Source organism: Solea solea, chromosome 2, assembly GCF_958295425.1.
Source record: "Solea solea chromosome 2, fSolSol10.1, whole genome shotgun sequence".
Classification (NCBI taxonomy): Eukaryota; Metazoa; Chordata; class Actinopteri; order Pleuronectiformes; family Soleidae; genus Solea; species Solea solea.
In genome coordinates, this window is record NC_081135.1 from 26,894,854 (window position 1) to 26,922,050 (window position 27,197).

The following is a 27,197-nucleotide window of genomic DNA, read 5'->3' on the forward strand; positions in this document are numbered from 1 at the left end:
AAATGTCACAACATCGGCTCCACGTGGCTCGGGATTTCTTTGACCTCAGCTCGATTCTGTGTGCTTTACAAACAAAACTGTGCAAGAAAAACAATCCGTGATTGGAATAAGGATGTGCCAGCACTGCTGCAAAAAACCTGCAGGGTTAATATTAGTTTCTTGAGGTTGCTTTTGCAAGAGGAGAGAGAGTGCAGAGGGAGATGGGGGTAGAGGAATGATTCAGCTGAGGTCCTACAGTGTATTGATACAAGGACAAGAAACCCCAGGCAGCATGAGGGGGCCAGAAATAACTCGCAGCCTGGAACACATTCTTTTGGTATCAGTCAATGCAAATGCTAATTACATTGGTGTTCGCTGAATGCCAGATCTATTTTAGGGAGTTAATAACAGCGTCTCACATTTCTGCAACATGCAGATGTGGGTTCATTACATGGATTTTGTATTTATGGACTTTATTACTATCCACATCTGTGTTTTCAACATCCCGTAATATTAAAAATCAGGCACTGTATAGAGTGGCAAAAAGGAAATGAAACACTTTCTTTCACACAGATATAAAGAGCCAATAACAATATATATTAAGACCAACAAAAATACATTTCTTTTCTTTCTTTTTTTGTTAATTCTATGTAATTTTCTTTATATTTTGTACAAGAAGTTCAGTCAGATGAACTCATCTAATGAGATTGTTGTCATTCGCTTTCTCTGCAATCTTTACTAGTCTAGTGGAGTCCTTGAGTGACAGAAAGGCGCTTATGAATAAAATGCATTATTATTATTATTATTGTTAGTATTGTCATTATTATTATTATTAAGGTACTTCTGTGTTTGCTCAAACAGGTAAACAGCACCTCATCCATGCTTTATCACTGTCCATTCTGCAGGTGACTCCTCTACATGTCACGGACGGAGAAAAAAAAGGACATTTCACTCTGCCGTCCAGTTGGTAATGGCCGTCATCAAGGTGGAGGTTGTCAGACGTGTCCGTGTCAACAACAAGTAAGCCTTTTGTTTTTGTCAGCTATGAAGTTGCAGTCGTGTGATGAAAAGGAAAAACAGTTCCTGTGTCGTCCTGGATAATTCAGGACAGATTTAAACTTTTTAAACTACTTAGCATCTATAAATTCTGTTTATGATCCAAGCCCTGAAAATGAAGTTTGTTACCATGTTGACCCCAACATACAGCGACCCTAAATACCCGCTTAATTTCATTATTCTGCATGCAAAATGTTTGATTCACACATTTTAATTCAATAAACCCATTAAACAAAATGCATAAACTCAGCCACATACATAACTCACTTCCAGTAATATCCCAGTGAATCAGCGTCTACTATTTTTCACTGTACTATTTCCTTGATGCTTATTTTCTATATCTTCTGATCTTTGCCCTTTTATTACATTATATGATCTTCTTTCATGTGTTGCTATTATTACTGATATTATTATCACTAAAAGAGGTGTTCTACTAGTCAACTTTCAGGTGTTATACTGCAGGAAAGAGTACATTATAAACGCACCGGGGACAATGGTAATCATAAAGACAACTGAAATGATATATATATATATATATATATATTAAAAAAAAGATTTTTATTCATAACACCAACAGAAACAACAGGTGGGCTGTGCACAACAGTGTTTTTCTGCATAGCTTAATCAAAACTCCTTAATACTTAAATATAAATTCCATGTATAGTCTATGGAGCATTTATGTACCATAGGTCACACCTGTCCCAGTATTATTTAGATAATACGTTTTGTGAATCAATCCAATATTATTATAACACAGAAAATCAGTCAAATAATTTATAGAATTGTTCTAAATTAATTTTCCTGTTCACTCACAGCCACGATGCATTAAATGCAAAATTGTCCTCGTGAGACAAAACAAAAGCAAAGCATTACAAATATCAGCCAGGGACATTGCTCAGGAAGATGTGTGAGAAATAAACCAATATACAGCAATTATTAATTTTCAAAATAAACTTATTTGTGTACACCATCGAAATCTACCAAAAGAGGTAAAACAAAAGACAGTCCCTGCTTCTGCCTCATGGGAATTAAAGGGTCCTGGAGAACCTTAAGTGGACAGGATTAGCTACTCCTGGAAGGGAAGAAAAAAGAGCATATATTCCATACATTAGTACATGTATACATGATAATATCGCGCTGAAATGTGTTGGATTTAGCTTACAGTAGATGATAGATTGTCAGAAGTGTTAAGGCACTGCTATGGGCTGCTCTCTCCTTCCAGTTTAACAGCCTCAGTAAAAGATGGTGCTTCACCCTCTGCTCCCAACAGAATAGAGCCTTTGTCACCATCCGCCTCTCTGTTTCCACCATCCTGCGACAGTGTGGGGGGGGGGGGAGAAAAGAGACACAATGTATGCAGTCACTGAAGACTTCACTGGGCCAGACAATTAAAGAGGAAGAAAAGGGAAAACAAGGGCTGCACATATTTTAAGACCCAATAAAACAACTTTATAACATCCCACAAAGATAAAAGCAGTATTTCTACAGGTCACGATGTCACATACAGGCACGGCGTCAACGACTTTGCATTAAATTGTGACTTGACTTATTCCTAGACTATGACAACTATGTATTTCCTGATGTGCACACATTATAGAATAAAAACAACAACAACAGGTAACTCTACCAACAACAGACCATACGTCAGCTTTGCACTTGAGAGTCTTGACCTCTGCAGACTGAGAACATCCCTGTCACATAGGCTGCATTTACACTACATGGTGCAATTGAACCAATTTTGATCCCGTGTGGCACAAATCAGACATAATCCATGATACTGTAAGCAGGGGGGGGAAACATATGGATTCAGATATTGTCAGATCAGGCCTCATTCGTATGTGGAAATAAATCACATGTGTGCATCTACAATGTCAGCGGACAGATATTCAGATATTCCCCTTAAAAACAGGACGGTGGTGAATGATGTAAATACACCATCAACAATTACATGAGTGACACTTGGTCCTGTTAGTGTAACTGTTAGCAAAGATGGCGGACACTGTTTACATTCTGGGAATGAGGTCCCGCCCCCCTACGAGTGGGTCTAAAAAGTGCAGAATTAGCGTTGCAGTTTCAAGGTTGGGAGTATTCCTTTAAGCCTTAAAAATTTCAGAATAGCACCACTCTCACTTCCATTTCATCCTATTATAATAATATAGATTAACCCTGCCAACCCTGTGCTTTGTTACCCAAGTGTTAACCAGTGTAAATGTGGATATCAGATATGGGTCACTTTTGAAAGACAATGTACGCAGGTCCTCCAAAGAAATCAAATATAAGACATGCAGTATAAATGCAGCCTTAGCCATCATAGTTTGCTCTATTCTCCTTTCAACAAATCAACTTAAAGGACAAATTGTTTACTTGTTGCCTAACATATCCCTCTCTCTGCCAGGGTCCACTGTAATGAGATAATCTGTTATTCCCTTCATCTGCCCTGTTGTGCGCCCATTATGGAAAATGTGCCCTTTTGCATAGCAGCCATTTTGTCATGCTTTAGCAGGAAAAGCACAGGTTTTTATTGATCACATTAGTTCACGTGAGTCAGGACAGTGTGATGGTGAACCAGCACACACTCCGACACCGTGGAAGCTAAACGTCATCATTAATTTGATCATTTAGACCTTTGATTTTCCCACTGACTGCTGCACAAAGGGCCTATTAGCAGGCAATGATGATCATTTGTTGGGTTTTTCTTTTCATACAGTAAAGAAACACTTAATATCCAAGATATTTTGCTACAAAGGGACAGAAAGAAGCTTTTTTTTTACATTGATCTCCATGACATACACTTGAGTCATTCATGCAAAAAAAAAAAGGTGCGTGGATCATTGATCGGTGCAGCCACTCAGCACTAAGAATCTACATTGAACAGTCACAATATTGTTGTTAACTGATGTAACTCAGACGACATGCCAATATCTATCCAAAAGTAGCACTGAACACCTAATCAAACTTTTGTTTTTTCTTTTTCTGATTAAGAAATGTACAATGAACCCTCAGTGTGATAAGCAACACTATTAGGATTACAACTGCAGTCACAATTGCAAGTTCTTCAATGTACAACAATGGTTCATCCAATTATCTGATTTAAAGGGGTTTAAAACCCCAAAAAGTGCAGATTACTATTCTACTACTACTCTTGGACTTGAATCATTCACTTTTTGTTTCCATATTTAATCTATTTGCTGTGCTATAAGAACTCACCTTGAGCTTCGACAATCCTTTGGTGTCTATGACTTGTGGGCGACTTGAAATTGGAGAGAACGGTGGTGTGCGAGGTGAGCTCGGGCCATGGGATAAGGACTGGCTCCTTTTCACAGCAGATGACACTGCCTGGGCAAAGCGGGTTGGGGTTGCAGGAGAATAGGGCCTAGGGCTTGCAAAGCTTCTTAATTTTTCCAGGCTTAACCCCAAACTTGGCTCTTTACACGGCAAACTGCTTTGCCTGGTCATTCGCGTGGCTACATTCTTGTCATCCTCTTTCGGGCTCAGCTGGATGTTAGTGGCCCCTGTCATCTCTTCTCGACACTGCACTGGAGGTGAGGGAGGAAGGGGTGGTGACATTGCTCTCAGTGTACTTCCAGGAGCCTCCCTCTGGCCAGGGCCAGGACTAGCACTTGAACTTTTGTCTGCTGCTGAAGTTACATAATACCCAGGTGTTTTTTTGTGCTGTGCCAAGCGGAAAGAACCAGGCTTAGGTTTAGTTGCGGGTGGAATTTTCATTTCCTTGACCTCTGCTGCTGTTTGAGACGCCACATCAACAAAGGATGAGATCTTGTCATCTGCTCTAAGTGAACCGTCGGGTGATGAGGGATGAGTAGAGTCTGGTGTACTTCTATTAACAGTGTCTTGAGTAGTAGCAGTGCTTATCAGTAAGTCTTTCCTGGGTACAGTAGGATGCAGCTCTGTTTTCTCCTTTGACTCGCCCATCTGTTCACTTAGTGCTGCACTCTCCTCCAAGTGGAGAGAACCAATATCAAGTGTCTCCTCTGGAGCTGCAGGCGGTGCCTCCAGTGTCAAAGCGACTTCAAAATATCGCAGTTTTTCAAGCGATTTCTGAGGCACAATAGTATATGTTGTCATCCCCACCTTGGGGATGTAGTCCCTAGTCAGCTCATTGGAAGGCTTAGGTTTTGGCTCAGAGTCTGCGGCATAAATAGTTGGTGCCTTTGTTGTGGCAGGGATACTTGGTGTCGAGTCTTGACATGATGTGCCTGAGACGTGGGATGAGGCAGGTTTCTCGAGGTCAGGCGGGTTCAGCTTATCCGTCAAAGTGGCCATATCCTTTTTCCCTGGTGGTTCAAGTGAAGGCACAGTGGCTCCGGAGGGAACTTTGTCCGCGTGTTGTTGAGGAGGCACAGGGAGCGGTGTGAAATCTGTTTGCACTTCAGCGTCCTCTCCAACGGGGCATGACGTGCTGATGGCCACTGGGCTCTCCGACCTGCCATTCTGCTCCCGGGGGGTTTCAGTGTTTGCCTGAACAGGCGTCTGGGCGTCTGCCTCCTGCATTGCAGGTTGAGAGAGGCTGCTGCTGGCTATGGTCCTGCAATCACCTGCAGTACTTTCACTTGCAGAATCCCCACAGACGGGCTGTTGGGTTACATTTTCAACTTGACACAAACCACCATCTATATAAGAGAAATAAGCAGGGGTTATTTTCATGTTAGACAAACAAAAACACAGTGCCTTAGCACACGTGTCAAACTGGTGGCCCGGGGCCACATGTATTACATATATTTAAGCTGTTTTAATCACAATTATCCTCGTCATCATTTGCTAAATTTTATTCTAAATTTAATTCTCTGGTTTGTGCATCATAAATATGTTTTTATTGTAAATCATTTTATATCAAAACAAGCAATTTTACTTTGCAATTCTGTCTAATATCATAATGAATATCTTATTTCCTTTTTTTCCCCTCTATGTCGGCCCCCGCTTGACCAGACTAGATGCTCATTGGCCCCCAGGTCATTTGAGTCTGACACCCCTGCCTTAGCACATCAAGGCTTCTTTAAGGCCTATATTCATGAGAATGTTTGAAACACATCTTCAGAATGAATAATATGTGTGAACAATACGATCCACAGACAAACTCACTTCTATGTTCCGGTTCAGATGAGGCTGTGCCAGCAGCTGTCCTCACATCACTGAGCGGTACAGCATCAGCTGCAGTGCTCTGCACTTGACTGTGAAAATCACAAAGACATAAAGAAATAAAAGTATTGCTCGTGCTAATGAAAAAAATAAAAAATAAACATGGCGCAGCCTTAAGGAGTCTTACCAGAGTTCGTACTTGCCATCTGAGGACAGACCAGGAGACTGATCTTCCTCAATGGCCTCCATTGTCACCGTGCTTAACATCTCAGTATCTGGGGACGGGGAATGCAGTGAGACATCAGCTGACGTGCTGATGCTGCGGTCCTCTCCCTGGGTATCACTAGCATTAGCAGTAGTGGGCATTATAGAGGGAGTCGTCTCCTCCTGCTCCATAATCTCCTCCAGTGTGTTCGCTGCTGCTGCTGCTGCTGCTGCTGCACCTCCTGTAACACATCAACATAAGAGAAATCAGTCAAAAGAAGAAAAAAAATCAAAAAGTATCTCACCAACATCTGTTAAATAAAACATGTGGAAAGTCAACAGTTGACTTTTGAACTGGTTTAGCGTATTACATTTCGTTTTAGCTATTTTCCCCCTTCCCCCTAATAGTGTTTTGCATCACTTTCCTTTTGACAGGGAACAAAAACAACTTCAAGGCTACTTAAAGATAACTCCACCTCTGCTCTCTACATCTGCACTAAGCTGCTTGGGAAACAGAGATCTGTCACTGTGAACCCAATGGAAGGACAGACTCGGTGGCGTATGAATAAATAGTTGTAAAATTTCTAAACATTTTCTTGTACATTATCCAGTATTGAGGTCAGGGAAATTTGCTGCTGGTGTACACAATAAGGTTAGTAGAGAAGCTGAGATATTTTCCTATTTTACAATACACTGTGTACAATACACAGAACAAATACAGTTCTTTTTTAAATATTCTGAACACACTTTACTTCGTTCACCTGAAAGTCACGTCTCCATCATGCCCAACGCAGCACATAATGAAGTATTCAATCAAATATGAACCCCACTAAATATGAGATACTGTATGTTCCAGTGTGAGAGGACACAAATATGGTGACACCCATTTCACTAGGTCTACAGGCTCCATACAAATCTAGATTAAAACAAGAATATGCCTTTATGTAATCCCCATGCCTTTGTTTCATTACTACCACAGATTACTTCTCCATATCAACTGTTAAAGTTTTATGGTTGATGCTTCATTACAGAACTAAAACTTAGAATGAAGTGACCTTGCAAGGCCCACTTGAAGTACCTTCATGTGTCACCAGGGGGCTGCAGCCCTCACTTTTGGATTCACTGTCTAACATGATGGTTGTGTCACTAATGGCACTAAAAAAAAAGTTGTCTCGCTTTGGTATAAAATAAATCTCAAAACGAAACGAAACGTCCGCTCAGTTGTGTCAGCTTGGTAACAGAGACACACAGAGACCACAGACCTTTTGTGTGTGTGTGTGTGTGCTAAGATGCACTAAGAATTTGAAACAAGGTAATATTTATTATTTTAGGCAATTAAAAGAAAATAAATGTTTTTCCAAAACATAAAACAAACGTTTTTTAATAATCATAGTTTTGCTTTAAAATTCTCTGTATACAGGAAAGGGTGGTGTTTCCCTCGCAGGACAACACAGTGAGGATCAAACATGTCTATACAATCACAGGAAAGTATGCCAATGCAGGTTAAATATATTCAACAAAAGGAAACATTCCAACGAACTCGCAACTTACAGTCATTTGAAATGAAGGGGGGGGAACTGGTTTCTCAGAAACTGATTTCTCACCTATACGCTGATTGTGGTTTTGGATTTTTGACAGAATCTTATTGAGAGATGAAGCACGGTGTATAATTATTTAGGAGTCGAACATAAAATCCATTGAATGAATCATTTTCCATGTTCTCACCACCATGAAGTTCCCATGACTATGTGTCTTTGCTGCTGAGTTAAAATAAGCACTGTACAGTAATGACCACTAGGAGGCACAAGAGTCTTATTCAATAAAAAAAATGTAGGTTGCATAGTTTGAGAAGTGGAGTAGTGGAGGCCAAAGTAAGAATCCATGACATAATATCACACAACAATATTCAACACAGCCGTGAAATATTTTCCACATTTGATAAGAATGACTACAACAACCTCATGAGTAGAATCGCTCGCCAATTTTAAGCAAACACAAACCTGTATTTTCATCTGCACCAACTGAGTCCTGGACAACAGGAGGTGCGGGAGCCTTGCGTTTGGTTCTTTTCAGGGAAGATTCTGCTGAAGACCCACGACTTAGACCAGCCATCTGCATAACAGACAAGCATTTTAGTTCATTTACATAGTCAATACATGTAATCACAGAAATCCATAGTCACTTTCAGTCCACTCACCTGGTCACTGTCCGGTTGATAGTTCGGTTCAGAGTGGATTCTCCTGCGGGGGCTAAACTCCGAGGAGAAGCTCTGAGAAACAAGGAGTGGAGGCTGTGGTGCGCGTCTCTTCTTTGGCACATCGGTGGGGCTCGAGGGGGAGCTGAGCGGAGGCAAATCTGTGCCGGGTAAGGCCATGCTGAGTGGTCGAGGTTTGATCACTAGTACGGGAGAAGCCGGGGCGCTGGCTGTTGTGGCCTTTAAAGTGCAAACATCCAACCAGAGCATGATAAGGAGGACTGTTCCCAAACACCAGTGCACATGAACCAATGGCAAACCAAAGTGAGGAAACCTCCCTCTGAATGTTTAAAGTTCTCTAAAACACATGCACAATCCAAATGTTACCTGCTCAGAGTTTTTCTTGCTTTTTCGAAACTTGCTGAAGAGGCCTTTGTTTTCTTTCTCCTTCTGATTTTTATCTTTGCCAGGCACAACTGTACCTGCAGGACAATGATATTGTCGATCTTATCAGTCAGAAATATCGCAGCTCTGTTTTATCACTCAGTTTATCACAGTTTACAAACCTACCTGCATGACTTGGTGAGGACGGACACACGGGAGAAGCAGTTTGTCCTGCGGAGATTGAGAACAGAGCAATTGACTTGTGACGCGATAATATGAGCTGAGCAGGTCCAGTCGAAAATGTAGCAATAAATGAGCACTTACCTTTTGTGTCTCTTGCGTACACCTCCCTTATCGCATAGTCGTTGAGGGTGCAGGACAAATCCAAAGGGGACAGTGATTGGACATCTTTCAACAGAACTGTAGTCGCCACTTCAAATTCACATTTCTCACATATGGCCGGTAAAAGTTCAGTCAAGGGAACCCTGGGATTAACTCGCAGTATTGTTTTCTGTGTCTTTTTGTAGTTTATCACCATCCGCACAGTGGCCTGGAAAATAAACAACGTTTCTGTTTACTCGACATAATGCAGAAGTGGTTTAGGACATGAGCCAGCATGGTGGCTCATGTGTAGAACATGCATACCTCAGGCATTTGAGGACTCGTCTTCTTATTTTTGTCTTCCCCTTTAGGTTTAAGAATAATCTTCTCCGCGTCCAGAGTTCCTATGAGAGCGTTGGGCTTGAGCTTGATGTTGTTCCTGTTGGTGGTGACCAGTTCTAAAGTGTGGCCCGATGGGTTCAGGTGATATTGTGCACAAAGCGTCACCAGTAGATCCATTAACGGTTTGCTGAAAAGACATAATGTGAGGGAAGACGAGCAGTGAAATATGGTTAGATGCCACGTATAAAATAAAGAAAACACAACACTTTAAAATAAGATTAAAAAAAATACAAATTATTTGACATTATTGATACCTGAATTGACAATTATGTCAGTTACAGTACAGGCGCTGATTTTACATAAACTTAAAATGTGAATAAACCGTGCAGAATGTGTGGCAGTGATGCAAAGCAAGCGTTCAGCACGGATAATAAAGTTAGAACGCACACAATGCCTTGAATGTAATCTTCAAAATAGAGCATCACAGAGGTTTAGTGGGAGAAAAGAGGGTTAAGAATGCAATGCTTAATCCTGTCAGAGCAGATCGGTCTCAGTCATTGCTCAAGAGGCCAAGCTGCGAAAAAGATATCTACGCGAGAGTGTTTGTAAACTGTGCATTGTGAGAAAGATAATGATATCTTGAGTAAACTCTCTGTTGATGGAAAGCCTGAGTCCGTGTTAGTGAGTCGACTCACGGGACGACATGTTCTTAAAAGGCACCCTGTGCTGTAGTTTTCCTTGAAATATTTAAAGCAGCCGTCGGTGATGTCGCCACGATCGGTGGTAGCTGCCACGATATAGAGATATTCTGAAGTATTTCAGCTTTAAATGTACTGTGTGTGTGTGTGTGTCTGTTGTTGTAGTTTAAGAAGTGAGAGTTAATAAAACATTACACACGTCATTTAACGGGATAAAAAAACAATTTTAAAAAGTGCTCCACAAGTAAATATTAAGTTAATACCACGCATTCTGGGACTCCACCTATCTGACTCAATCTGACTGGAACTGAACTTTATGGGATGACTTATTACGTAATGTTTAAACGGAGACGTTCCCTCTGAACAAACAAGAAACGAACGGTGTTCCCGGCTGAATTTGGCCATGGAATCAAAGCGCCCTCCGTGTGCACACTCAGCAGCTCGTGTCGCATGTATGCAATTGTCTTTAATCCGCGGCAGACACTGATTCGGTGGTGTTACCGTACCTGCCGTGAACAGTGGTAATCTTTTCCACTCCACCGGGCAGAACCACAGTCAGAGAGAGGTCTTTATCAATAAGGTTCTCTTTCTGGTCCATGTTTAAGTGAGAGTTGCCTGGGTACCACTGCGAGAAACCTGGGGAATCCGGATCCTTTAGTCCTGGTGGGGATGGGGCCTTGCTTTTGGTCGACACCCTGCGTTGGAACAAGAAAGTGTGCGTTATTCTCAGATTTCTCCCGCTTCACATTTTGTTAGTTTGACCACAGCTTCGGCAACACTACAGAGATGAGTGGGACTGGCTGTCCACTCAAACAATAACCTGATTCAGGTTTTAGAGAGCAGTGAAGCTACAACATGAAAAGCACTCTATTATTAGTCCTATTTGCAAACAAGTCACAAGACAACCAAGCGGACACTTTTACGCCTGGAGGATGTGGCTGTGAGAGGATGCCAATTCTGAGAGGGATGGATAATGAAAAGCAGGAGAGAGATTTCAGTTGTGTTATTTTGTTAGTAAACTTTTAGGGAGTGTGTGTATGGATTTGACATTCCTGGAAGCTGTGTCAATAAGGTGTGAGAGAGAGAGGGAGAGCAGTAGCAGTCACGTGAGAACAATGGTATGTACTACTGGTTTCAGCTGTCCATGTCAGACATTGATACACAGCAAATGTGTGTACAAGTGTGTGTTTAATTAACGTATTTAAATTAAAAATAATGATACTATTCTCATGCTCCTGAGAGATGAAAAACACACAAAAACAATGTTTTGATTTGCAGTGGTTCTCATCATTAGGATGTCCGAAGATGAGCAGTAACCCGTGTTGTTTTGTTTCACTTGAAATGAAGAGCTGCTGATGTTACGATCAAAAAGCCCCAAGTCATCACAAGATGGCATCGGCTCAGCAAAAAAAGCTATCAAGTCATGAAGAAAGTCAAGGAATCTACTAACGTATAGAAACTGTCACTGGCATACGAGTAGATGAAAGACCCTGCACGATGAAAGAGTGCAGCCTGTAATGTCTCACGTGGGGGGGGGAACTGCTTATTCAAACAAAGGAATCTGAGCAATGCAAGGTCACCGGCTTCAATGAAGGACGTCTAGCATTGGATTATTAGTCTCACTATGGGGCGGCTGCCCTTAAACCCTACGACTGTGACGTACTGTATATGGAAATGCAGTCATGGTTTTTGAAATGCTACACACGGTAGCTGTCACGTGTTGCTAACAAACATACAATATAGTTTAATTTGTTTCTTAAAGTGTAGTTTTTGAACGTCTATGCTATTCCTCAAACAACTCAAACAGGCTGTTGTGTCCATATAGCTGTGCCTAAGGCACGTGCACTATGCTGTCAGCCAGCATCTTCCTCTGTTCTACAGGAAGTGCAGAGGAAGATGCACGGTCATTTTAGAATTTGTCAGAAGAGCTGAGGCAACAATAGAACAACAGACACTTCATGCTTCTGCTTTCCACTGTCTAATAAAAACGGTGTGCAAAAGAGTGACAGCTGTATTTCCTTTTCTAACAACACAGCGCCATGCTTACAGTATGTCGCAAATGAGTTTGACGAGAACAAAAGACAACATATTTTCAACGTCACATGCGGCGTAAAGAATGCTGCGAATAACGCGCTTGATATTTGTCTTGTGGAAGCAAAACCTAAGGCTTCAGTAAGATGACATGACACTGACATAACAATGTCACAAGGTCTTGGTGATACATCAGCCTGTTTTTAGAACCTGTCCCTCTTCCAGTGGCTGAAATTTGATTAACGAAGAATGTGTCTTGGAGTGGTTTTTCTCTGGACGACAGTGATCATGTAATCTTTTCGCCTGTCACCAACTACAAAACATCTAATAAATCAAACCAATGCTGGTCCAGTGACTTGTTATGGAGAAACTTCAGACGGAAGGGAGGAGGAGGAGGAGGAGGTGGCTGCACACACACACACGATGTAGTACTGATAGATCTACTTCCATCTAGCTACATGCAATATTTCTTTAGAAGCTATAGTTCTACAGTTTTGAGATAATCAATGACGAGTTACTCGCAGTATTGATTGAATCAGACTGTTACAATGATTATATAAGCACATTAACATTTAAACCGACTGATGAATTCATTCAATTACACTAAATAAGTAGTGCTGAGCTACTGTAAATGTTGAGTTTTTATTTACTCTCACTTCTGCACTTGATCTGAGTTGATAAATGAGTAACATTCACACTTCACACGAAGCCAACATGATGAAAGAGGCCGATTTACATACAGTAAGGACACAGCTGCGGAGCAGTGTAGTGCTTTCACCTTCAGTTTTGACATTTTAGCCCCATGCGCTATAGTAGATCGTTCCAGTCGTAAGAGGGGGAGAGATTAAAACAAATATACTGATCAGACACTGTTGTGTAAGAACCAGCAGTGTGATCATGAATTCTCGGCAAGAACGTGTCAATAAAGAGACTAAAAAGTAAAACTCTGTGGTCTCTTCTGGGTACAAAGTCCCAGTTTGTTTCGTGGCTCTCGCTGTTTTTTTGGCAAATGGATAATAATCCCTCAGCAATGTGTTAAAAAATAATAAATACATAAATAATAACTCTTGCACCTAATATTCAGTGGTGATCCCAGCATTAGAAATAATTGATCATGGAATAAAAAGTTAAAAACATTCAAATATAAACACCCAGGTCTCAGGTTCAGGGTCAGTGGAGTTTGTGCAGCTGTGTCATCAGCGATGTCATCAGGACAGACACAGACACACAGGGTTTGTTTGTGCCGTTTGACACTGTGGTGTTTTTTTGTTTTTTTTTTTCTTCTCCCTCTGAAGGCCAGGATGTGTTGCTGAATGAGAGAGAGACGTGTTGAAACTTGACTGTGCTGATGCTTCATTCACAGGGTTTCCCTGGGAGGTCTGACACTCACAAACATGCCCTTTCAAAAACCCAAGGACATGCCTGACAGACGTGATCGCAGGTTAGCGCAACATAGCAGCGCCGCTGTCGTCGTTTAGGGCTGCAACAATCAACCGATTGTCGATTATGAATCAACGACTTCATTTAAATCGCCAAATATTTTGATAATCAATTGGTTTTACTGTTTATTTTTAAGAGTTTTTCTGATTTTTCAGCTTCTTGTATGTGAATACGCTCTGGTTTCTTTGCTCCGGTGAACAATGAAATCATTCAAACAATAATGTTGGTTTGTGGACAGGAAAAGACATTTGAGCATATCATAATTGTGATAATTGTGTGAACATTTTTCAGCATTTTATAGACCAAACTAATTGATTTATCGGGAAAATTGAAAGAATTTATTGTATCAAAACTTCAGTGTCAAATGATTAAAAAACACTGTGAGATATGGTGGCTTGCTATAGTTGATTAAACTGCAACCATGAAATGATTTATGAGTTAAGGATGTGCATCAGTTCTAAGAGGTGCTCTGCCTCGATTAGGCTTTAGCTGAATCACTTGTGATTAACCTCAACGAAAGGAAAGGTAAAGGCCAGCAAAGGATCCAGATGCTACTCCTCGAGTAAAAATACTTGAAATGTTTCTGTGCTGATGTGAGAAAAAGACAAAGTGAAAGCCAGAGATGGGGAAGAGGGAGTTTAAAGTATGATTGAACTCCACACTTATGCCCTTTCTTATAATTAAATAAATAGAATCAATTAAAGTCAACAATTGTATTTCATTTTTTTCTTTCAGCTATGACTTTTACCAGAAACATTTTGGCCACCTCATTGCATTTTTTTTTTTGTTTTGTTACCTAATCCATGAAATTCCCTTCAGACAAATCCTACATCAAATATAACAATGATCAAATGGGTGCAGATTGGAGGAAGAAAGCAGGCCAAAGCACTTAACTTTGAGATTCTGAGAAGGTGGAGGATTATCAAAAATGCCTACAGTGGTATGTTAGCAGCTGCTCAGCAGCAGGATGGCCCCACAGGGAATTCATGTTCAATGTTAACACAAAAACAGGTTGTCAGAAAAAAAGGGTCTGTCTGACACCACCCAAAGTATTTTAAGAAACAGCAGTGACAGTTCAACGCTCCACTGACCAAAACTTACAACTCTAATGGCAGCAGGGGTTTTTTGTTTTTTTTAAAGCTGTGGCTGTACAGTGAAAATGTGCAGGCTCAAACATGCCAGTGCAACAAGACCAACACACCCTCTCCCTCTGAGCCAAAACACATAAGACAGTGAACAGTCAAAGTGAAGACGGAAAAGTACACAAACGTATTCCAAGGTCCTGTTCGACACTTTGAGGGGGAATTTGCGAGACAACACTGCTGCGCTGTAAAGATAACACTGTAGAGAACAAAAAAAAAAAAACACAAGCGGAAGCGGAAATTTGGAGAGCAGGTGTGAAAGACCTGCTTTTCCCTTCACTTTGCCAACGTTTCATTCCACACTCTTACCTCTCTGTCGAAGGCTGCCTCCCCTTAAATGATTCCCATCCTGCGGTGGATCTCCCATGAGAAGTCAAAACACACTAAAGCTATATCAGCACAGGTTGCAAGGGCCCACCTTAATGCCACACCCAAGCTGTGACATCACAAATATGTCTCCCCTGTCCAACTCCCCTCACCGTGTCTCCGGTACGTGTGTTGGGAGCGCTCCCCCTGCAGTCACGAGCAGAAAGGTAAGCAGCTTTGCCTCCCTGTGCTGACACGAACCTGTGGGTGGGGCCAGTGGTGCAACACTGCAACACAACGAGAGTCAATATCCTGAATCACCACAAGTGTTTTAATCATGAGTGGAGGAGAGTTAAATAGACTCTAATCTCCTCACTCACTCTTGGAATTCTTCCACTCCCTAATTTAATCAGGTTCTTCTCCCCGCGTTTGCTTTTCATTATGCAAAGAACGCTGCTCACTTCTCAGAGCCACACCTTCCCTCTGCACAGCTGACTCACTCCAGAATCATGTAAGAAGACTTGTCAGTTGAGCATAACAACAAGCGTATTAATCCTGACAAACGACGGCATGAGACGCCGCGCGCACTCCCTCCATCGACTCACTGACTAACTTGTGGTCAGCAGCCAGACACGGTTTCACACGGTTTCACTTCAAATGAAAAATTACTTGCGTCGCGTGCATAACGTCTAAATATTAACAAATGTCTGTTACATTCAAACCGTTGTCAAATTGGTTCCCTACATTCTAATTAAGCCTCCACATCAGCTCCACATGTTGAGATGTCGTGTTGACAATCCAACGCTGCGCACAGGAAATGATTAGTTTGGCAACAGCGACATTGCGCTAGTAAAGCAAGGCGACGGTTGGAGTATGACCGAAAACACAAAGCAGCAGCCACGAGAAGATTCAGAGAATCCAATCGTTCATTCGTCTGATCTGATAGTATTGCTTGACAGAGCCCATTTTCAGATGAAAAATTCATTCCATTGTTTCTGTTCCCAAAGATCAAACAGAGGCAGAATAGCAACATCAACAACAACAACAACAACAAAAACACCACTAGTTAGGTTTCAGCAGTCATCAGTGTAGTGAGACATGGGACATTTAGCACCTTGGACTTTACACTCTGGATGTTCTGTCTGATGCTGTCACTGTTAATTTAATCAACAGGATGAATGGTGAGAAAGCACTGAAACTAAGCTGCTGATCTTAGACAACGATCTGTAACCTGGACCTTCCTACAGTAGAAGCTTATTGTGACTTCTGTTGTTATCACGAAGCGATAGATTAACACAATCAACCCGACGTCTTGGGCTCTATGACCCATAATGCTTTCTTTAATTGTGCCCGTTTCGCAGACCTTACACGGCCTGATACGGAGGGAGCACATTTGACCATCCGTTATGAGGTAAGTCAGCAGCACCGCTACACTTTCACTTAGGAATGTGTGTCTCATTCAGCAAACGCTATCACATGATGGAGAGGCTAAGTGGTGAAGGGAGATGCTGGCGTGTAGGAGCAGACTGGAGGAGTTACAAAGTTACACGGGGGGTTTCGGGTTGGGGGACAAAACACAGCTCCAGGGCCACAGCTGGTAATTTGATGAGAAGTCACTCAGAGTAAACTGAGTCTGGAAAGGCCATTACTATTATCGTAGGCAGTGTGGGGTTGAGAGAGATTAGGGAGAGAAAGAGTACAGGGACCCTATGAGAACTTCCCACTTCCTTTGTGTACTGTTTATTATTGCAGGCAAAACAAAAAAGCTTTCCCACAGCATTTTTTTGCAGCACAGGCCGGGTTAAACTCAAACCCTCCAGGCCTCTGTGACACCATCACATACAAACTCGGAGCAGTTATCTCTCTAATGCACGACGTGATATCCGTCTTTCATGATTCGCCTCATTTTCACTCAGCGTTGTTATTCCCACTGGTTCTCTCTCTCTCTCTCTCTCTCTCTCTCCTCTCTCTCTCTCTCCTCTCTCTCTCTCTCTCTCTCTCTCTCTCTCTCTCTCTCTATCCTCTCTCTCTCTCTCTCCTCTCTCTCTCTCTCTCTCTCTCTCTCTCTCTCTCTCTCTCTCTCTCTCTCTCTCTCTCTCTCTCTCTCTCTCCTCTCTCCTCTCTCTCTCTCTCTCTTCCAGTAAACGTCCTACAGTGGGGGGCAGACTAAGCTATCAGGCCAGTATGATCTCAGCTCCCTATACAATTGCCCATGCATGTGCTATGGTACATTACCCTCACCTTATCTCAAAGCAGCTCAAATATTTTAACTCTAAACACCGAAGCAAGCCCAGATTCTGCAAAGACAAACGTGAGACACGCACAAAATAACGTGTTTTAAAAGTTTTTGAATTAAAAAAAAAAACATTTAACACATTTAAAAAGGTGAGTTCAATAATTATCCCTTTCACCTTTGGTGACCACGTTCCAAGTGTCTTCTGTCTGTAGATACAATCACTAAAACTCCGCTTTGAGTCATAATTATAACTCTCGCGCCGTATTCTTTCATGTGGGACAATGCGGCGTTGTCTACAGTGGGGCATCGTTCAAAAGCACAACAGCATGCTCTCTCTCTCTGTGTGCGGATCACATGAACCGATGTTTGCAAACTTAGTGCGCACACAGAATAGTCAGTGTTGCCCAAACCTTGAGATATGGAATATAAAAAGAAAACTCCAGTTAATCTTGATGGCACCAGGGTTACATCCATTTGTCACACGCAATCTCCAGAATTAGACGACATGTTCTCACTCAGGTCTTCGAATGTCACGGTGAGAGGGAGGAGCTTCTGCTCCTTTCCTCCAACTTTCTCTCTGAATACTAAATAATAAGATTTAGATTTTCATGTTTATGTATTTCTCCTCCTCGACTTATTCAACAGTATCACCTCAGAGGCACAGTATGAAATGGAAGTGAGCTGCTCCGCTCCCTTCTCGCACTGATGTTTGCTGCTGCCGATGATGAAAGTTTAAGATTCAAGTTCAGTCTGAAGTTTGGCTTAATTCCACACAGCAACTAATACAACATTACCCATTAGCACAAAAATCTGAGTAGTTACAACATGGAGAAACACTTCAAGTCAAGGCGTGCCATTTCTCAGTTTATGCCAATATCGGTTTAAGATTTGTCGTTGGTTGGACTACAGCGAGACAGCTTGTCAAGGTCATTTTTTAACAGAACCTCTTGTTAACTCAACCACTGCCAGACATGAGGCTTCTTCTATACACACATTATCTCATCGCAACAAGACAAACGCTACGATAATAAAAGGTCAGGCAGAACAGCGCAAATCGTTCATTAGTCACGTAAAAATCGGAGATAAATAAAAGTTCTTACTGCGAGCGCACAAAGGACGTATTCATGACGGGGTCAAACTAGACAGCCTGAGTGTGGGAGGCATCCAACTGTTATGCCCAGGAAGAGTGCGTAACAGAAACAAAGAGGGGCCAAGACCTCCAGGCTATTTCATCAGAGATCAAACTAAATCTGTAAGGCAAATCTGTATAAATGTGCTGCTGCAGTATAATAGATGTGAACTTTACCTTAATGTCTACTTTTGATGTAAAGGGAAAAAAAAGCTATTATGACCAACACAGACTGTGTTGATGTTGACAAGCATTCACTGGTATTTACAGTCAAAGCGTTGGTTTTTCGTGTGACAACAAAGGCAACACATTCTTCCCTGTCCCCCTGGTTGTTAGCCGTTCTGTGTGCGTTAAGCCCCGTGAGGCAGAAAATATCCCAGATAAAACATTCCCACTATTCAAAACGACGCACCAGCTCATTAGCAGAGCAAGTTTGCTTTGCCTTAAACTTTGGTTTTCTCCTCGACTCCTTCATTTCAAGTGGGTGGATTTGTTTGAATGGAATCTTTTATCTCGATTTCGGACCACAGATGATGCGAGTGGGCTTTCTGAGGGCAGCATGCTATAGACACAGCTTTCACTTGATAAAAACGGCCTTGTTGTGTCTGGGCATCATTTCAAGGAGAGAATACTGTGATATTCTTCAGTCAACTCAAGGCCCTGTCATTTTTTTTTTTTTTTCCCCCAGCTCCAGTCTCTGATGGTCACTGTGTTTCCACTCCACATGCCAATCTTCCTCAGCTATCTCAGGTTTGGCCCGTCATCCTCGTCCACGATTTTCATCTGTAAGACTCAGCTGAGCAGCTGTGCCCTTGGACTGCCTGCATGTCGGGAAACAGCTGTGGGGATTCACGATACCTTAACTAATTCCACATTCTGCCCTGAGGAAAGCCAGCCATGTGAGATCATGGTTTAAGGTGTGTCCAATTTAGCAGGACTCCGAGCTCCAGCGCAATGAACAGATATGCACAAAGGATCACGGAGCTAAGGAAGCAAGCAATGCAGTTAATGCTGTTAAATAATGAAGTACATACCTGCTAGTTTCAGAGCAATAGCAGTGCTTGGAAGAGTTGCCCGCTCAGTGATTCTGGCATGGGCAGTATTTGGATAACAAATGAAGTGCAGCTTTGAGGGTCAAATTTAAATCTTCACATTAGAAAAAGTGAGAGGCTGCAGCTCTATTGGCTCCAAATATAAGAAACCGCAAATAAGACAGAGAACATATGTCTCTGTGCCCACACCCCAACAGCTTATGGAAGAGCGTGGTGTACTTATAATAGTCAAACCACCGAGTGATTCGGGCACCCTGCTGCTCGCTCCGTTGCCAGAGAGCGTGGCTGTGCTCCCAAATTACAAAATACTTATGAAATCTGAACAGAAATAATACCAAGATGGTGTTTTTCCGCATTAACTGTGTATGTAAAAGGAAAATTACAGTACACAGGGCAGGACTGGAAACTTCGCTTTCATGGAATACTGCATCGGAAACTATCGAATGTTAAATTCTCACCTCTAATTAAAATCTGAAAGACTCTGAATGCCAAAGGAGTGAGTAGTGACTGTGTCAAAAAAAAAAGAAGAAAGAAGGGTCTGGAAATCTACTCCCCCTTTTTTTAATGATCTCAGCCACTGGAATAAAGGCAGCTGACATCATTTCATAACTGATGAGAAATTCCGACATGTCACATACTCACAGGCCCCATTTAACGACGAATTTCTCCGTCTCCTGGCAATGACGTACGAGTACTTTTGGAGACGATCAGTTTATCAGAGGGAAACCATCGTCAGGCTCATCGCGGAGACAAGAGGAGGTCGCATGTTGTGCCTGCAGAATGCTTCCCATGACCTCTACATATGGCTGAGGCGATTCCTCAGTCAAACTCAGAGAGCAGGAAATGAGGAGAGTTCAGAGGTCGGAGCGTCTGCAGCAACTGTGACGTTGCAGAGTTGTACTGGGTGAAAGGGATGTTAGTTTTGAGAGTGGATGATGCAGTTGCATTGTTTTACAAAGATGGCATTATCTCACAAACAACTGGTTAGAATAGTCGCTGCCACTCACAGAGGAACTCCATTTCTGTGTGCGTGGTATTATAATTGTACACAAACAGACTGGAACAATTTCAAGGCCCTTTTTTCCCTTCCTTTTCTTTTCTTTTTTTAATATACTTTAGGATTGTTGTCGTTTATCGTTATATATTATTGGTGGTATGCAGTAGTTGGCATCCGTGAGTTGCATTGCATTCGGCTCTCTGCTCTTTACTTCTACTGCCTCCTTCTTTGATTTTGTTTTATACTTTTAACTGAACTATGACACACACATGTCTCATAGTAAAAAAAACAATCCTGCCTGCACACACATGGTCCTGTTAGTTGCACTGACAAAGAAAAATAAGCAGAGGAGATGATGGAGGCAGCTAATGCAAATGACAGATGACATACCTAAGACCTGAGCTCCGAGGATGTGGCAGGGATCCATGATCATCCATGACTAAACTCAGTGGCTTAACAAAATCCCTCGGACTAGACAAATACAAACAAAAAGCACATTTCATTGTGTTGGTAGCAGTTCACTCACACACAGACTAAATGGCAGCAGAAGCTGCTGCTGCTGCTTTCAAGTGACACCGATATGTGGGCGAATCATGAGCTCATCGCTGTTATATTCCTTTTTTTCTTCCTTTCTTTTCGCCAGATTTGATGGTTTCACGACTCAAGTGTCTTACCATGAATGCAGTGGGTTTTCGAAGCAGCTGTCGACTTCCATCGGTCTTCAAAAAAAACAAAAAAACAAAAACAGGGAAGTTTGTTGTTAGGCTGCTACACACACACACACAGCTTGTGAGGATAAAAACGCTCCATGACTCCGTTTAGATTGTGTGTGCTGCGCCTTTAACGCGTCCCGCTCCAGTGTAGTTTAACTGCGTTTTTGATCTTCTCTCTTTTTTCTTTTCTTTTCTTTTCTTTTTTTTTTAAAGCGTGCAGTTTAAATCATCTCCCTCCTGACACCAAACCCCGACTCTGCCAACTTCTCCCTGTGTATCCTGTGCATCGCGACGCTGAGCCGTGGAAGTGGGACGTGTCTCTCCCTCTCTCTCTCTCTCTCTCTCTCCCTCTCTCTATGATCCAGTTTATCTCACCCCTCCGGATCCTCGTGGGGCTTTTGACCAAACGGTACCGAGTCCAACCTCACATCATGTAAACAGTGTTTTCAAAAAGAACAACACAAACAAGCTCACTCGTTTTGGAGTCGAATAAGCTGCACCAAAAGACATCTGGACTTCCTTTTCATACCTTTTATTTGCCCACAGTGACATCTTGTGGTTGAACTTTGCAATGACAGTACAATACATGCAGAACATGCCACCATATGAGGAGGTTCTTTAACATCATAACTCCGCGCTTTAAAGGGAAATCCCTGTATTACTATTATTATTTAAATTTTAATAAATGTAACCATAAAACAACAGTGTGCAACTATTAGTGGTTTTTTTTTACATTCTGTCTCTGTTTGGTCTTTGTGAACAGAGATTAAGTAACATTATTTGTATGATGCTCTGTCAAGCAATACCCAAAGGTAAAAAGAGTGCTGAAATATTCTACTCTGGTAAAAGTACCACTATTTTCATAAGATTACTTAAGTACAAGTAAAAGTACTGGTCTAAAATGTAAAAAAAAAAAAAGTAGCTCGTTCAAAATGTGTCGTTTAAAAGTTGCTTTGTTACTTTTTTAACAAGGTTGGGGTTCTTTCTTGTGTCGTGCAAAAAGGACAAGGGGACACAAACCTCACATTTATTGTTTTCAATTAAAGGCAAACCTTTACAAATTAAAGTTCTGATAAAATAACATGGAAACACATAATGTATCAGTCAAAACAGGTCAAAGGTCACAAATGCTTTAACTTTCACACTCACTCTAATTCACTCCAATTCACCTGTCCTTATCGTTCACCTGTCCTCACATTTACTCAGTAACGGATGTGATTTAAAACAAAGTGAAGTACAGTATTCCAAAAAAAAACTTAACTTAACTTTCCAAAGTACAAGTACACAAAAAAACCCTACTCAATTACAGTAACGTGAGTAAAAGTAATCCATTACTTTCCACCTCTGGCAGTACCTAACTGGTGTTTGTGGGGACATTTTAAAAACACTTAACATCTGAAAACAGAGATCGATCATCACCAAATCTCTCGTGGAAACATCTAGTCATGCCCACTTTCACCTCTCCAAAAATCTAAACATCCAAACATTATGGATGCTGTCTGCTTTTTCCTCTTCTTAGGCGCTCATCATAGAGAAAAAAGCTTTGTGCGTCTGGAAGAAACAAAGATACCACAGATACTTAACGTAGTGATTGTCACTGACTAGCCATACCCGAACAACATCAGGAGGACATTTCCTTTCATTCAGGTGATGCCGTGCCAGAGACGTTGACATCTGCACAGTAGAACATATCTATACCATGTGTACAGTCTTGAGGGTAGAGGCTGGTCATGGTCAACCCAGTGATCATGACAAACAAGCCAATTATGATCAAAATGGTAGATATCAAGTTTTCACCCTGGAACCAGCGGCCAGGAGAGAGCTTGAGGAAGCACGCTGATGGAATGATGAAGATCAGAGGTGTGGCACTCAGGACACCCTGGATTTAAAAAAAAAAAAATAATAATAAAGAAGGAAAGAAATATAGTAAGATTTAAGAAGAAAATAATGTAAACTGGTACTGGACTTACATTCAGCTCCAAAACAACTCCGAGACAGTTGTAGACCAAAGATATCGATGTGCAAACTGCAACAATGAGCACGGTTATGGCCGCGTGTTCAAACTTTGAAAGATCCCGACTGCAAATGACAGTGGCTACCACCTGAAAGTAAACATATTAATATGAAGTTGAATTGTTGAGAATTGTTGGAATTAAATATAGGGAACTTTAATTAACACGGTGTGTTGCATGTTGAGAATAAGAGGATCAACAGCATCTAAGCTCAGATTGTGGAGCTGTCACTGGCTGGATGTAAACAAAGCCATATACTGTACATACAAAGAATATGCAGCTCGAACATAAATGTTGTCATGTCACTTGTTGAGTTTCAAGTTGGGAGGGTACTGCTTACTTCTCGTGTCACAAAACACTCCAGTGGATATGTGGTCATTATACTGAGGCCGAAAAAGAACCGACCGACTGTTGCCAGGTTATCATCTCTGCAGTAGTTCTCAAAAATGTCTCCTGAAAAATGCATACGTGGTATTCCAAAATAAATGAAGTGCGTGTCATAATGTCATAGTGGCGTCAGTTGTATTGTTTACCTTGTGTGTAGCCAGTGAAGGTGGTATAGCCAGCAACAGCAAACACTGCACTGATTATTAGTGAAGAACCAACTGAGACGTGAGTGACTTGAGACCAGTTAGCCAGAGTGGGCTGCTTCAGAGAGCCATAGATGAGAAAGCTGTTGTGGTGGCATATAAAGGCTACAGGGACACACAAGGCCAGAAAATCACACAGAGATCTGTTATTAGATAGAAGCCGTTTTGAATATATCATATTGTTCTACTTAAATAAAAACAACACAACAGAGGCAGACAGTGTTTTGGGATTTGATGCTAAATTGAGCGTATATCCAATTCATCGGGGATGGAGAGGCTGACAACTATCTGTGTTATTTCAGGCAAAGGAACACACAAGCTCACTGTTCAACGTCTGTGTGAGATAATGGTATTCATACCTAGTGACTTGTGTCTTTGTTGGCTTTGCCTGTGTACGACGAGTACAGGGCCACACGTGGAGAAGAAAACATTTTTGCCATGACAAGATTAATCTCAACATTTCGAGAATAAAGTTGGAGGGTCTGGTCGAGACTTAAATCGACTTTAATCTCCACATTTCGTCTCGACATGTCCAGAGACAAAACGCTCCACTGAATCTGGACAGTCAGTCTCAGACGTGGTTGGAATGTGAACGTGAGTTTTTGACCACCTGAAACTCTTTTCTTGACTGGAAGCGGTAAAATATCCAACACCTACAGTCTCTCTCTTTAGTGACGTCATGACAAAAGAATAATATTTTTGTCTTCATGCACGGCCCTTATACTCTGTCGTACGTGGGTGCAAATGACATCTGTGTTCATTTTAAGCTGCATAAACCAATTTTGGCCAGTAGGGGGCAGAAAAACAATTGCATGCCTAAAAGAAATGATAGTGCTACTGAAAACATGTCTTTAGCTCTGTTTTGGACACCACCAACTCAGTTTATTATTTTATATTCAGATACTGACTTTCATCAAGAGATGGCCTATACTCATGTTTACACAATCGAGTAATTAATATGTTATCTTGACTCCTGCGGTGCAAACTTTTTAGAAACACAAAATCCGAGGCGGCTCCAATAGCAACAGAATACCCACCAAAAGACATGACACCAACAGCTTGAATTGCATTCCACTTTGCAAAAGCCCATGCGTTCTCTGTAGGGAGACTATAGAGAGCAATGTTCATATTCACTCATGACGGAACACAGACCAGAAAATGTGCGTCTAACAGGATTTAAGAAATTTAAAAAGAGAACCCCATGTTTGCCCACAAGAACAGTGAATTGAAATCTTGACGGAATAAACTGCAGACACATACATTTGGCCTCCGAAGGTAGCTGCTCTGACGACTACAATGACGAGGATCGCAAGTGTGAGCACCATTGACAGTAAGGACACCTGGTAAACACACATTGAGGTTTTACGAGCAGCCTTGAAATCATCACATTACACTGAAAAGTGTCTCATCATCAGCCTCACCTTCCCAAGTCTCTCTATGTTTCGATGCAGGGAAAGGGGCAGCGTGAACACAACGGTTGACAGCAAAATCACAAAGTGACGCTCGGCAAGTATGTGATCGGGGCCGACTGCAAACACAAGTATTTATTACATTCACGTGTGCAATGCATGCTCGTGGTGTCATTTAAGGTTTTATATGAGGTAAAAAAGAAACTCTATGTAACATACTGTACCTCCTGGTATTCTCTGAAATACTTTGGTCAGTGTGTCACCAGTCGTGATGTTGTAGCTAATCATGGCTGGGGATTAAAAGCACGGTAAAACAACATGCGTATTTATTTGTAATAATAAAGAAGGGGCGTTCAAATAAAACAAACGTACCAATGAAAGGATAAAGGAACTGCAGTCCAGACAAAATCAAGAATCCAGAGAAACCAAATGTGCTTTGCACCAGTGACTGATAACTGTTTGTCCCGGAGAGGTTGCCTCCTTTAATTAATAAAATGATTGAGTAGTCTGCAACGGAATACCAACATAAATGTTATTGATTTGTCCGTTTGGAAGACACATGTCTTCATTCTCACAAGAACATATCCAAGATAGTCACCTGTGATTAAGCCAACAGCTGTCAAAAGCAGGAGGCCAAATGGCAGCCCTGCCTGGTTCAGCGCGTACGGCAATCCTTCATTTAAAAGGGTAAATAAAACATACGGCTGCAGTAGATGATGCAGTTTACACACATTTTGCAGAATTTGAATAACACTCAAAGGACATCTGGGTTAATTGATCTGGGGACACATTTAGGGACAAATCAGGTAAATGGAATACATAGAATCTATAAAATAACATTCTAAGACACGGTTGTCAAGTAATAAACCAAATAAGCTATGCATTTAGTCACAAGTGTGCTGCTGCTGCTGCTGCAGGGCAAATATTAAGTTCTATGTGCATGTGTAGTCAGATTGTTTTGAGGAGGAAAGAGTTAAAATTAAAGAATGGGGGTCAACAGGCGCAAGTCATATGATCCAGAGGCTTTTACACTGCAGGGCTTCAACGGTATGAAAGCTTCTACTTGTTGCACTCTACTGTAATAGGCAACTGCAATTGATTATTTAGCTAAATCTCTTTAATAACCTTTACATTAAAGCTTGGAATCTACAACAGACTGTGCATTATCATTCAGCAATATGCAATTCAATTCAATTTAAAGCACCACACAGGGCATTTAACACAATGACTAGTTAGGGATAGTGCAGAATAGTGCAGAAATAATAATAACAGTATTTACAAGAAAATATTAGCAGCATATATGATGTAGGCTTTTGAAATGATGAAGTGGATATTTACCTATAGTCCCTGATCCTATGATGGAATTGATAAAATTAAAAGTTGCAGATATCGTTGAACTTCTTGATTTTCCAGCAACTCTTTGTGAATGAATTAACGTGGTCCCTTCTTCATTTGTTAGCTGGAAAACATGAAAAAGTAAAAGTAAAAACTGTTACTCTGTTACTCAACTGTTCCAAAAACAACAACTTAATATCTACCTGTTGAGCCATTCTGAGCATGTAAGGGTTGGTGTTTCTGGTTCCTCTTGTCTCTTCGCATCACATTCGAGTGTCGAGTGTGACTGATGGAAAAAGAAAAGAAAAGAAAAGAAAAGCACAATGTCAATTTCACTGAACTAAAGCAGTTTGAGAAGCCTCAACAGCGCCCCTGTTCAGTGACACATTGTACTGCGGTGGGAAAATGAGCAGACACTGGATTTGCTCTAACCTGTAAGTGCAGCATTTCATCAAATTTGATTTTACTGGTTGCACTTTGATCCTTGATATCACAATATGGACACATGGTCAGAAAATGTGTAATAAAAA

At 41.4% G+C, this 27,197-nt stretch overlaps 2 protein-coding genes and 1 long non-coding RNA gene across 5 annotated transcripts; 1 reads left to right on the forward strand and 2 right to left on the reverse strand.

The window, feature by feature from the left end:
• Positions 1 to 1,574: 1,574 nt before the first annotated feature.
• On the reverse strand, positions 1,575 to 21,599 carry cobll1b (cordon-bleu WH2 repeat protein-like 1b). Of its 3 annotated transcripts, XM_058618270.1 has the most exons (14): positions 21,283 to 21,599; positions 20,999 to 21,079; positions 10,782 to 10,970; positions 9,560 to 9,764; positions 9,239 to 9,464; positions 9,101 to 9,145; positions 8,918 to 9,012; positions 8,534 to 8,770; positions 8,337 to 8,448; positions 6,320 to 6,578; positions 6,136 to 6,224; positions 4,243 to 5,666; positions 2,198 to 2,347; positions 1,575 to 2,107 (listed from the first exon to the last, which is right to left on the reverse strand). In XM_058618270.1, exons 1-13 carry the CDS (start codon positions 21,321 to 21,323, stop codon positions 2,234 to 2,236), a joined length of 3,117 nt encoding a protein of 1,038 aa, XP_058474253.1. In that variant the 5' UTR covers positions 21,324 to 21,599; the 3' UTR covers positions 1,575 to 2,107; positions 2,198 to 2,233. The 3 variants fall into 3 exon arrangements, with proteins under 3 accessions (XP_058474253.1, XP_058474254.1, XP_058474256.1); XM_058618271.1 differs by lacking the exon at positions 20,999 to 21,079 and having other exon boundaries at positions 21,283 to 21,598; XM_058618273.1 differs by lacking the exons at positions 20,999 to 21,079; positions 21,283 to 21,599 and adding an exon at positions 15,198 to 15,415.
• LOC131446877 (uncharacterized) lies at positions 16,257 to 22,568 on the forward strand. Its single transcript, XR_009233978.1, has 3 exons — positions 16,257 to 16,605; positions 19,248 to 19,476; positions 21,535 to 22,568. It is a non-coding gene; the product is annotated as an uncharacterized LOC131446877 (long non-coding RNA).
• Positions 22,569 to 22,939: 371 nt separating this feature from the next.
• On the reverse strand, positions 22,940 to 26,948 carry slc38a11 (solute carrier family 38 member 11). The gene is made up of 12 exons (XM_058622568.1): positions 26,871 to 26,948; positions 26,671 to 26,791; positions 25,931 to 26,005; positions 25,705 to 25,839; positions 25,557 to 25,622; positions 25,345 to 25,451; positions 25,184 to 25,263; positions 24,961 to 25,031; positions 23,867 to 24,028; positions 23,674 to 23,786; positions 23,292 to 23,423; positions 22,940 to 23,200 (listed from the first exon to the last, which is right to left on the reverse strand). Exons 1-12 carry the CDS (start codon positions 26,889 to 26,891, stop codon positions 22,961 to 22,963), a joined length of 1,323 nt encoding a protein of 440 aa, XP_058478551.1. The 5' UTR covers positions 26,892 to 26,948; the 3' UTR covers positions 22,940 to 22,960.
• Between the last annotated feature and the right edge of the window lie 249 nt (positions 26,949 to 27,197).

Coding starts and splice junctions, on each gene's coding strand:
- cobll1b (XM_058618270.1), bottom strand. CDS start 21,323: ATGGAAGTCGACAGCTGCTTCGAAAACCCACTGCATTCATG. Junction 10,971..20,998: donor CCTCGGAGCTCAGGTCTTAG/GTATGTCATCTG, acceptor GTTCCAACGCAG/GGTGTCGACCAAAAGCAAGG. Junction 6,225..6,319: donor GATGGCAAGTACGAACTCTG/GTAAGACTCCTT, acceptor TGATTTTCACAG/TCAAGTGCAGAGCACTGCAG.
- slc38a11 (XM_058622568.1), bottom strand. CDS start 26,891: ATGCTCAGAATGGCTCAACAG. Junction 25,032..25,183: donor GCTACCTTCGGAGGCCAAAT/GTATGTGTCTGC, acceptor TGCTCTCTATAG/TCTCCCTACAGAGAACGCAT. Junction 23,424..23,673: donor AGTGTTTTGTGACACGAGAA/GTAAGCAGTACC, acceptor GTTTACTTTCAG/GTGGTAGCCACTGTCATTTG.